This window comes from Dama dama, chromosome 18 (assembly GCF_033118175.1).
Source record: "Dama dama isolate Ldn47 chromosome 18, ASM3311817v1, whole genome shotgun sequence".
NCBI classification, from domain to species: Eukaryota; Metazoa; Chordata; class Mammalia; order Artiodactyla; family Cervidae; genus Dama; species Dama dama.
In genome coordinates this window covers 76,973,773-76,986,023 of record NC_083698.1, presented here as the reverse complement: position 1 = coordinate 76,986,023, position 12,251 = coordinate 76,973,773, and the positions used below count along the sequence as shown (strand labels likewise).

Genomic DNA, 12,251 nt, shown 5'->3' with positions numbered 1-12,251 from the left:
CAGACACAGAGAACAGACTTGTGGATATGGGGGTGGGGTGGAGGGAGGGTGGGATGAATGGAGAGAGTAGCATGGAGACATACACACTGTCATACGTAGAATTGACAGCCAGTGGGAACTTGCCGTGTGACTCAGGGGGCTCAAACCAGGGCTCTGTGACCAGCCAGAGGGGTGGGGTGTGGTGGGAGACTCAAGAGGGAGGGGACATATGTGTACCCATGGCCGATTCATGTTGATGGATGGCAGCAACCAACACAATATTGTAAAACAATTATCCTTCAATTCAAAATAAAGGAAAAAATAAAAGGATGGAGGTGGATAAGGGGAGGCTGTTTTAAAGCTACAGAAATTTTGCAGAAACACAAGTGTAGTCTCATTTCCTGAGAATCAAGATGCCATCAGGCACATGGCAGTTGCTTGGTCCCTGTCTGTTTCTTTTGTATCAGTTCAGTTGCTCAGTTAGATCCAACTCTTTGTGACCCCGTGGACTGCAGCACACCAGGCTTCCCTGTCCATCACCAACTCCCGGAGTTTGCTCTAACTCATGTCCATGGAGTCGGTGATGCCATCCAACCATCTCATCCTCTGTCAGCCCCTCCTCTTCCTGCCTTCAATCTTTTTCAGCATCAGGGTCTTTTCCAATGAGTCAGTTCTTTGCATCAGGTAGTCAAAGTATTGGAGTTTCAGCTTCAGCATCAGTCCTTCCAATGAATATTCAGGACTGATTTCCTTTGGGATGGACTGGTTGGATCTCCTTGTAGTCCAAGGGACGCTCAAGAGTCTTCTCCAACACCATAGTTCAAAAGCATCAATTCTTTGGTGCTCAGCCTTCTTTATAGTCCAACTCTCACATCCATACATGACTACTGGAAAAACCATAGCTTTGACTAGACAGACCTTTGTTGGCAAAATAATGAATAGTCTAGTCTTTTGTCTAAATTTTAGTGTTTCTGAGGCTTTCTTACTTAACTTAAGCCTAATATGGTCATTCCAGCTGCACTTCCACATGGCTTTTGAATTTTTAAGCTGATGTAATTGATTCCTGCTTGGTGAACCTATTGGCTGGCTTGTGAGTGATATCTGCATAATTCTAGTCAACTAGGCAGGGATGAGGAACGGTCAGTCACACCATGTATGGAGCTGCTTCTTCAGGAGGGTTTGGGGTGGGGTGGAAATTAAACATATTTAATGTCACTGGGATGAAGAATTTTAGTGTTTGAAAACACAGGCAGTAATAAATTATTTCCAGCGTATTCAATTATGGCTAAAAATTCTTAACTAGCTTCTACCTTTATTTGCAGAGCATGAATCCAAGAGGAGCTAAAATAAATTAATTATTCAAACAGAGAAATAAACTCTAAAATAAAACAGAATCTCCTGTTACCCTTGACCTTTTAGCTAATATGACCTGTTGTCAGAGGTCATAGAAATATCAAGTATCTTTTCTTAAGTGGTTATGGATTTGAGAAAAGAATTATTGCTTTCTTCACCTGTTGACCTACTTGAAGGGCTACTGAGATTTTTTTCAGGTTGTTTTGGAAGAATGCTCCTAATGGCGCTTGTGTTAGATTACTTTGGAAGGGACAGCTTCCTCATTGGTTTAAATTTTGATGCAAAAGAACCTTGCATAATGCTCCCATGATCTCAGTTGTGGTATATGTGCCCATGTGAGTGAATCCAACTCTTTTGGGTCACCAACGATTGAAACAAGAATGTGCAGAATAATATTCAGAGTGCATTTTTTTTTCTTCTGAGTATGTCATGCAATGGAAATAGTTGAAGTATTGAGACCTCAATTCTCTTGCAATTCAGCATGACTCTCTCTGCTGAACAAGGCTAAGGCTCATTTTCTCTGCTTCTTATATCCACATGCAGACAGTGTCTACTGACCTTTCCATCTGTCAATGGAAAGATGGAAAGATTCAGGCTTGAAGATTCATGAGACTTGAGACAAGAAGTAATTAATCCATGTTCAGTTCTGACTTTTGCCTTCTGATTTTTAGTTTCCCAGGGAGAGAATTCATTGATCATTTATTCTTCAAGGATTCCAGCCTCTGATATAGTTATTTCTTACTGTATAGTAGCAATTCATCATTCTGGTCTCTACCTTAATCTCACAGGCATGATAGATGGCCTGAGTTAGGCTCCTAGGTCCTGATCACCCAAGAGAAGGAAGGAGTCCTTTAAAGAATGAGTTCAGACCCTGGAAGGTAACCATCTCACCAGGGTCTTACCAGCTCCTTGCAGCCTACTGCCTTTTCCATCACTTGCCTTAGAGATGTCTGTAAATACATAAGATGGAGCCTTCCCTAAAGCTTTTTCTGACCCTGCAGTTGACTTGTTTTAGATACTTGCTTATCCCATGAGGACTACATATCACTTGCTCCTGTGAGTCAGCCGGGCCTTACCATAAGTGCTTACTCTTCACTGAATAAATTGAGTAGTCATTAATTCTTCTCATAATCTTTGAGCCAAGCCCAAAGATGTTTTGAGAATCTGTATTCTTTAGAATCTAGAACCCATTTTATATTTGGATGGAAAATAAATTTTACTTCCAGTTAATGTTCAACTATTAGGTGGTAGCTATCTGGGATATTTGTTGAAAAGAACACTTAAGGCTGATCCTTTATGCTTAAAGATAGACTCCCAGAGTTACATAGCAACATCTGCCATAGGTACCAGATTAGGGTGATGATGATAACTTGATGGTTGGAGAAAGTAGAAGTGTGAGTGAATCCTGAATGGTCCTGCCCTATGGAGAGATGCTGGGAGTTTTCTCTGCATCATCCTACAGGACAACTTCCTTGCCTCCAAATACGACAATGGGTTAAGAAGCCCTTGGCTTTGAGCATTAGGGAGATAAAGGAAGACATCTTTCAGACAAATAAATGGCCCCTGACAATGGAAGGACTGTCTTGTGAATGGGCTAAATTTTGACCATAGTAAAATGAGTAAGTAACAATTAGTAGGACTAAATCTTTCATTGTTCCAACTACAGGATATATACAGAATTCTTATTGGAATTATATTCTCCATCTCCCCTTAAACTTATCTTCACCCATAAATTTGGGCAGTAATCTGTGAAGAAGGAAGTTTGTTTGGGGAACCAATTCTTAGTATGTTTGCCATTCTCAGTGAGTTCTCATCTTTGGGTCACTGACACATTCTCATCTTTCCTACCTCATGCTTCCCAGTTTTGCCAGCAAGCCTTCTGTATAGCTTCTAGTATTTGTTGAATTGCTTACTTTGCTCTGATCCAACATAATACATCAGCCTTTTTTTAGAAACTTTGATTTTTATCAGAGTATAGTTGATTACCAATGTTGTTATAGTTTCAGGTGGACAGTAAAGTGATTCAATTACACATATACATGTATATATTCTTTTTCAAATTCTTTTCCCATTTAAGTTGTTACAGAACATTGAGCCAAGTTCCCCGTGTAATACAGTAGGTCTTTGTTGGTTATCCATTTAAAATATTGCACTGGTTACATGTCAATCACAAACTGTCTTAACTATCCATCCCCCCTAACTCCTTTCTTCCAGTAACATGTTTGTTCTAAGTCCCTGAGTCTGTTTCTGTTTTGTTATTAAGTTCATTTGTATCATTTCTTTTTAGATTCCACATATAAGCGATATCGTACAGTATTTCTTATGTCACTGAGTGTGACAATCAGTGCATCAGCCTTGATTTGACAAAATTTTTAAGCTCCTGTTATGCCAGATGTTGTCCTAGGTGTGTGGGGTAACTGCAGCAGGTTCTAAGCTCTTATCTGCCAGCCAGACTCCTATGCTCACTTAGAGGTCACTCTCATTGCTTCATGTGTCTTTGTTCAAAGGCTTGGGCTTCTGCTTTTGCCTATATTCTCTGAGGATTTTATCTAGTTAACTACCAGGGTGCTATCCCTCCATGCTGTGACTTGCTTTAACAACTTGTCATGTGGGAATTTGGAGGCAAGTCTCTGAGCCTCATTCCCATAAATGCAGCCTCTGCCTATAAATCTCAGGAACTGACTACCTACTGAAGGACTTTCAAGAATTCAGTTCAGTTCATTCACTAGTAGCGCCTGGCCCTTTGCAACCCCATGGACTGCAGCACACCAGCTTCCCTGTCCATCATCAACTCCTGGAGCTTCATCAAACTCATGTCCATCAAGTTGCGATGCCATCCAACCATCTCATCCTCTGTTGTTTCATCCTCTGTTTCAAGAATTTGTCCAGATTTCTTACTCCATTTCCTACCTATACCCCCATACTTCAGCTGGCTGAATGTTTCCCTCAGTCATGCTTATGCAAACTTTCTATATTCTAGGCTGAAATTCCACTGTTAACTAGATCTGTACCCTCTCTTCAGGTCTAGTGGGCAGGTCTAATATTGGTCTTTCCAGTAATGCCAACCTTCTGTGTGCCCTGTTTTGTCATTGATAAATCTTGAGATATGATAGAGTTAAAGTATGTTTGGAAAATCTTATTGATAATCGACTCTGTTATCTACTTTTCAATAATATTCTTATTGAGGTTTAGTTAATATTCTGCTCTAGCTTTATTTTTTTGCTTGAAGGTGAAATGTCATAATGACAGCCTGAATAAAGTTCTAGTCTACGATAAGTGTCTATGATAAGACTTTTAACTTGTCTTAGATAAGTGTGGGCTCATTGTTAGAGATGGTATTTTCAAGGATGGTACATAACTAGTACAAAACTTTATTTGTTGTAACATGTTTGGGGTGAAACAAAGAGTACTTGAAAAAGGCTCAACATAGTCAAGGAATTTTTTACCTTGAAGTGTTCCTGAAAAATCAATATGGATTCTTGTCCAGAATTTTTTGCCACTTTCCATTAAATAAGAGGTGGTTTTGGCAGCTCAGTTCAAACAATCCAGCTTGAGATTCTTTATAACACAGGCAATTCAGAATCATCAGTTTTTCACGCATAGCTTCCAGGAAAAAGAACACCATGTGCGATTGTACATTATGTCCAGGATACATGATGGCTGCCTTCTTGAAGAACAGCAAGCTTTCCTTATAAAGGACTTCTAAGAAAAATAATATCTACTGATAATTTGTAAAGATAAAAAACACAACAGTTTCCATTTCCTTTCTTGCCCCTGACTCCATATCTAGTATCAGAAACTGAGTGATTGAAAATCCTAAATTTATTTAAAATAGCATTTAATTGATTTGAAGGACCTCAGGTAACATTAAGACTTCCTATGGAATTGGAAAATCCTGACCTGGATTGGGGTTGCAGGAAATCAGTATGTAGTATTGCTTTCAAAGTGGTTCTAGAATTCAAGACAATATAGAAATGAGTGTGTTCAAAATGGCTTATTCCCCATGAAAAAAATGCGTAAACAAATAGGTCATAGGTGAAATTAGGGGCTTCTGGCCTCCTTTATCACTTGTTGCAGAGTTCCATCCCATAGGACATTGTTCTTGAGCTGTAAGCATTTGAGGCCTCCTTGCCATCTGGCTGAGCCAGCTCCAGTGCCATAAGGTGAGCTGAACTGTTAGTGGTAGGAAATAGTGCTCTATATTTGTCACAGTGTACTAGCACAGACCCAAAGTCAGTAACTGCTTGACATTCCAGAAAACATTCTCATGGCAGTGAGTTCAACTCCATGGAATGTCTTTTTCCAGCGAACGATGAAGTCATTTTGCAATGGTAACCTTTTTGGGAAGAAAATCTTGTAAAAAAATTAAGTAACTCCAGGAGGGTTTGAAGTTTGTGTTCTTGTTTTTGAAGTAGACACACCACTAACTGTATGTACCTTTTTTAGATCAGAGAAAATACTGACACATCAGTATGGTAGTTTGAGGCTTCAGTTCTTTACAAGAGAAACATCCCAGCCATGAATGTTTCAGCACAGTCTGCTGCTCTTACTTAGTTCACCCTGTGATGGAAAGTCTGCTAGAGGTGTGTGTACACAGTATGTGGTCATTTATCTTGCCTGGTACAGAGGGTGAGGCAACCAAGGGGATGGGAGAGAGTTTGCAGAGTAGACAAGAGTCCAGAAATCAAGATCCAGAGGCTTAGAATGTACAGGGGGTTCTTTTTATGTGCCAACCAGCATTATTAGTAGATATTTAATAATAATGATATCTATTGAGTCCTTACCTTTTATCAGAAATTATTCTATGCACCTCACACTGTGACTCTAACCTCACACTGAAACTTCTTTTCTCCAGTAATCACTAACTAAAGCATTTTATATTTTGACCATCCATAGTCTCCTGTCTTCCACCTTGCATTCAACTACTCACCACATTATGGCCAGTCTTCAACTTAATCAGGATTTCTTATCCACTGACACCTCTCATATGCCTTATTCATAACTTCCTCCCATCTTCACCATTTTTAGGTATTTGTTACAGCAGTATCTCTCTTCTCAGTGCCAATTTCTTAGTCCATTTGGGATACTATAACAGAATAGACTATGTGGCTGAAACATCAGGCATTTCTTTATTACAGTTCTCAAGGCTAGGAAATTCAAGATCAAGATGCTGGCATATTAGATGTCTTGTGAGGGCCTACTTCCTGTTTCAGAAATGGCTGTGTTCTTATTCCTAATACCATCACACTGGGGGGTTAGGATTTCAACAGCTGAATTTGAGGAGGATACTGGAGTGGGTTGCCATTTCCTTCTCCAGAAAACATTCATTTTACAGCAAAATATATTCCTCTAAAAGTTCTTAGTTAAAATATATTTATTAAATACTGTAGCAATAATAACATGGGGCAAATAATTATTTAAAGAACTAATAATCTTCTTGCTGTTGTTGTTCAGTCACTAAGTCATGTCCAACTTATTTGCATCCCTATGGACTGCAGCATGCCAGGTTTCCCTGTCCGTTATTATCCCCCAGAGTTTGCTCAAACTCATGTCCATTGAGTTGGTGATGCCATCCAACCATCTCATCCTCTGTTGCCCCTTTCTTCTCCTAACTTCAATCTTCCCAGCATCAGGATCTTTTCCAGTGAGTCAACTCTCTGCATCAGGTAGCCAAAGTGTTGGAGCCTTAGCTTCAGCATCAGTCCTTCTGATGAATATTCAGGACTGATTTCCTTTAGGAGTAGGTTTGATCTCCTTGCTGTCCAAAGAACTCTCAAGAGTCTTCACCAGCACCACAGTTTGAAAGCAACAGTTCTTCAGTGCTCAGCCTTCTTTATGGTCTAACTCTTACATCTGTATGGTCAAAGCTATGCTTTTGACTATATGGACCTTTGTAGACAAACTGATGTCTCTGCTTTTTATTAAGCTGTCTATTTTTGTCATAACTTTTCTTCTAAGGAGCAAGCATTTTTTAAATTTCATGACTGTAGTCACCATATGCAGTGGTTTTGGAGCCCAAGAAAGTAAAATTTTTCACTGTTTCTACTTTACCCCATCTATTTGCCATGAAGTGATGGACCAGATGCCATGATCTTAGGATTTTGAATTATAAGCCAGCTTTTTTACTCTCTTCTTTCATCCTCATCAAAAGGCTCTTTGGTTCCTTTTCTCTTTCCGTCTTTAGAGTGGTATCATCTGCATATCTGAGGTTGTTGATGTTTCTCCTGGCAGTCTTGATTCCAGCTTGTGATTTAGCCAGCCTGGGATTTCACATGATGTTCGAAGTTAAATAAGCAGGTTCGCAATGTACAGCCTTGATGTACTCATTTCCCAATCTTCATCCTAATAAATCTACTTGCTGAGCCTTAGTCTAATTATATCCTGGTGGCTAAGCTGCTAGGGCTTCCCAGGTGGTGTTAGTGCTAAAGAACCCACCTGCCAATGAGGGAGACATGAAACGTGGGTTTGATCCCTGGGTTGGGAAGATCCCCTGGAGGAGGGCACAGCAACCTAGTCCAGTATTCTTGTCTGGAGAATCCCATGGGTAGAGGAGCCTGGAAGGCTACAGTCCATGGTGCTGCAAAGAGCTGGACATGACTGAAGAGATATAGCAGGCAAGCATGCGTGCACAGCTGAGCTGTTACTTGGTATTTACTTTCCAGTGATTATTAACTAGTTATCACTACTTAAAATTTAAAATATATGTATTGGTAAAAATATATTTCATGTTATGGTTCAGAATTAAGGAAGAAACAGCAATTTCTTTATTAATTGAAAGAAAATGAACCCTCTCCAATATATAAACTTGAATATGTCACTGATCCAAAATTTTGAAAACCTTACTTCCCATTATACTTGTTAACACACATTGTTACTTCATATTACTTATCTACTTCCCAACTCACTTTTCCGCAAACAACCTGTATAACTTCATAATTATGAATGGTTTGTTGAGTCATCTCTGCTCAAAATCCTCGTCCCCCACTCATAGCTCTGTTGCAGACTTCCTTTCTGTAGTTTAAGAAACACTAATGCATTAGGTATGGCACTAAATTTGCTTTTGCTTGGTGGATAAGGGAATATAAACATTTAAAATAGTTCATGTAATATCTTGGTGGCATTGATTTACAAATCAAGCGAAAATGTAAACAGGAAAAAAACTCGATTATACTGTTCTGAGATCCCTTTTAGCCACAACCCTATTATATGGAAGCAATCATTTGAGTGACTTATTAACATTTTATAACCTTTTATTAATTGCCTCATATTCTTCAGATACCATGAAGTAGGAAGAATAAAAGAAAAAAAAATACAGTCTGCCAACTCCAGTCTACTTATACTGTGCAACAGAACTTTCTGTGATGATAGAAATGTTCTCTATCTGGACTGTCTCCCATAGCAGCCACTAGCCACATGTGGCTATTGAATGCTTGACGTGTAGCTAGAATACTGGTAGAAGTGAACTATTAATTCTTCTTAAAAACAGCTTTATTGATACATAATATACATACACTATAATTCACCACTGAAACTGTACAATTTAGTGGTTTTTAGTACATTCATAGAGTTGTAGAGCCTTTACCATAATCAATTTTAGAATATTTTCATTGCCCCAATAAGAAAGCTGGTACTTGTGTAGTCACTTTCCATATTTCCCAAACTTCTTCAGCCCCAGACAGCCACTAATCTTTCTAGTCTCCATGGATTTGCTGATTTTGGTCATTTCCTATAAGTGGAATCACAATTTGTATTCTTTTGTGACTGGCTGATTTAGTTTATTTAAATTTAATACTTACATGTGGCTAGTGGCTACTGTAAGAAACAAGTAATACAGATACTTAAGTAATGATGATGCTTAAGTAATTCTGAGGTTTAGAAGGTGATCTTGTAAAGGGGGCATGTGAAAAACATCAGAGAGATTAGAGATGAATGCAGACAGAGCCTAGAGATGAGAGTTTCCTGAAGGAGGGGATGGTACCAACTAATACAGAGGTGTAAAGAAAGAATTGTTTCAGTGATAGGATAGGAATCCTGATGACAAAGGCCATTTCAATGTGGTGGTTGGTGAAGAAGTAGCTTTTTTATATTATTTAGAGATGGAGGAAGGGAATAATTTCAAGAAAGCTTGAGAGGTATGTCAGGACTGGTACAAATTTTATTTTGTTTCTAATATTTTTAGTATTAGCATGAGCTTCTATGTAGGCATAAGAAAAAGATCCAGTGGAAATGAAGACATAAAAAATGATTGAACAGGGTTCTGAAAGATGTGAGTGAGTATAGGTAGTACTAAGGTCATTAGCCTAGGAATAAGCCCTGACAGGAAAGATAGATGTTATCTTTCTCAGAGGTGGGTGTAAGTGAATAAAAAGTAGGTGAAGGTGCAGAACAATTTTTACATAGAGAGAGAGGAAACTAAAGAAACTCATTTACTCAAAGAAAATGGGAATAAGGCCTTCTGAGGGTAAAGTTTGGTTCCCCTGACCATCACTGTGATCCAGTGTGTAGAACTGAGTTCTGATAAGTACTTCAGAGGGGCTTGGACTATGAGAAATATCAAGTATTTACATATATCTGGCTTCCCAAATGAACATGTCTCTTAAAAGGAAGAGACTTTCTCAGGTACATAAAGCCACATGGAGTCTAGTGATCTAGATGTGTCATTTTTCACTTACTAGAAAGTAAAAATTACCCAAAAGTTTGTATCTGAGATTTTTTAAGACAAACTACAGCTCCATTACTCATCTTCCTTCCACCCACTCTCCTTTCTTTTCTTCTCCTTTCCCTCATTTCCTTCCTTTTTCCCTTCTATTCTTCTTAGACTTTGTAGAAAACAGGGTGCTATGTCATTCTCTTTGCCCTACACAAAAAATTGGAAATAAAACACAAAACTGGGAATATCTAACATTAATCCAAACTATAATGAATATAGAATTTAATATTATTAATCATAATAAACCTCCAGTATTTGCTTTACTATTCTAAGTTACTCATTTTTCCTCCCTCCTCCAATGTTATATAACACTTGGTTGATGAGACAGGAAATGCTTTGAGAACCTCAAATAACAGCTATCCAAATATAACAGAAAAATATACTAATTAGTTGATATTGATTTAATTAAGATTATTACTTTAGAACAAGGTTTATATATAAATTTGAGTAATTAAAGCTATATAAAATTATATATTTATGTATGTATTTATTTATTTTAGGCTTTTAAAACCAAGGATGGATATCTTGTAGTTGGAGCAGGAAATAACCAACAGTTTGCAGCTGTGTGCAAGGTAATCTGTAATATTTGGACTATTTGGAATGGGTAGATAATATATACAACAATTCATTTTGCACAAAGCCAGGAAAATTCAATTTTGCCTGGAGGAGTGTTGCTAAATCTATGCTAAACTCAAGACTCCCTGTGTTAGCACCTTAAAGCGTGCCCTTTTTATGCTTACAATGTTATGGACAGAGTCCAACTTAACACTCTTTTTTTTTTTTTTTCGTAAAATTGAAGTATATGACTGTTTTTAAGTGACAAATCATAGTAGTTTAAATTATATTAAAACCTAACCTGTCTACCAGTCCAAACAAAAAGGGAAAAAAAGTCATTGAAAAGGGTTTTTTAACACCAGGATTTTTTTTTTCTGAGAAGAAGAAAGGAACAGAAGAACTAGGAAACAACTGGAAAACAATTAACAAAATAGCAATAAGTACATACTTATCAATAATTACTTTAAATGTAAATGGACTAAGTTTACCATCAGAAGACATGGACTAAGACTAAAAACACAAGGCCTGGAAGAGTCTCACTTCAGGTATAAGGACACACAGAGACTGAAAGTGGAGGGATGTAAAAAAAATATTTAATACAAATAGAAGCCAGAACAAAGAGGTGGTAGCAATACTTACATCCAACAAAAGAGACTTTAAAACAAAAACTGTGATAAGAGACAAAGAAGTGCATGGCGTACTGATAAAAGGATCAATCCAACAAGAGAAAGTAATATTTGTATACTTATGCACCCAACATGAAAAAAGTGAAAGTGAAAGTCTCTCAGTTGTGTCCAACTCTTTGCAACCCCATGGACTATACAGTCCATGGAATTCTCCAGGCCAACATGGGAACACCTAAATATATAAAGCAAATATTTACAGAACTAAAGGGAGAACCAGACAGCAATATGGTAGTAGTAGGGGACTTTACTACTCTGCTTACCTCAATGGACAGATCATTCAGACAGATAATCAATAAGGAAACACTGGTCTTAAATTAGACCAGATGACTAAACAGATTTATAGAGAACAGTCTATCTAAAAGCAATAGAATACACATTCTTTCTCAATTGCCCATGGAACATACTCCAGAATAAATCATGTTAGGTTACAAAACAAGTCTTAATACATTTAAAAATATTGAGATCATATTAGGTATCTCTTCTGACCACAATATTATGAAACTAGAAACCAATTACAAGAAGACACCTGGAAAATCACAGATACGTGGAGATTAAACAACATGCTACTATAAAAATGACTGGTATCAATGAAGAAATAAAAAAAGAAAAAAAAATACCTTGAGGGCTTCCTTGGTGGCTCAGTGGTAAAGAATCTGCCTTCCAATGCAGGAGACACAGTTCAATCCCTGATCCAGGAAGATCCCACATGCTGTGGAGCAACTAAGCCTGTGTGTCATAACTGTTGAGCTGTGCTTTAGAGCCCAGGAGCCACAACTACTGAGCTCACGTGCAGCAGCCACCGAAGCCTGCATGCCCTAGAGCCCATGCCCTGCAGCAAGAGAAGCCCCTGTGATGAGAAGCCTGCACTCTGCAACTGGAGAGTAGCCCCCACTCACCACAGCTAGATAAAAGCTCATGCAGCAACAAAGGCCCAGCACAGCCAAAAATAAATACATGCTAAGACACTT

General features: G+C 38.2%; 1 protein-coding gene across 5 annotated transcripts in view; it reads left to right on the top strand.

The window, feature by feature from the left end:
* SUGCT (succinyl-CoA:glutarate-CoA transferase) overlaps positions 1-12,251 on the top strand; it is a 971,520-nt gene that overhangs the window by 270,353 nt on the left and 688,916 nt on the right. For all 5 annotated transcript variants that reach the window (XM_061165661.1, XM_061165659.1, XM_061165660.1 and 2 more), the window contains exon 10: positions 10,543-10,614. In XM_061165661.1, the coding sequence (XP_061021644.1) occupies positions 10,543-10,614 (72 nt within the window). The remainder of the gene's footprint in view (positions 1-10,542; positions 10,615-12,251) is intronic.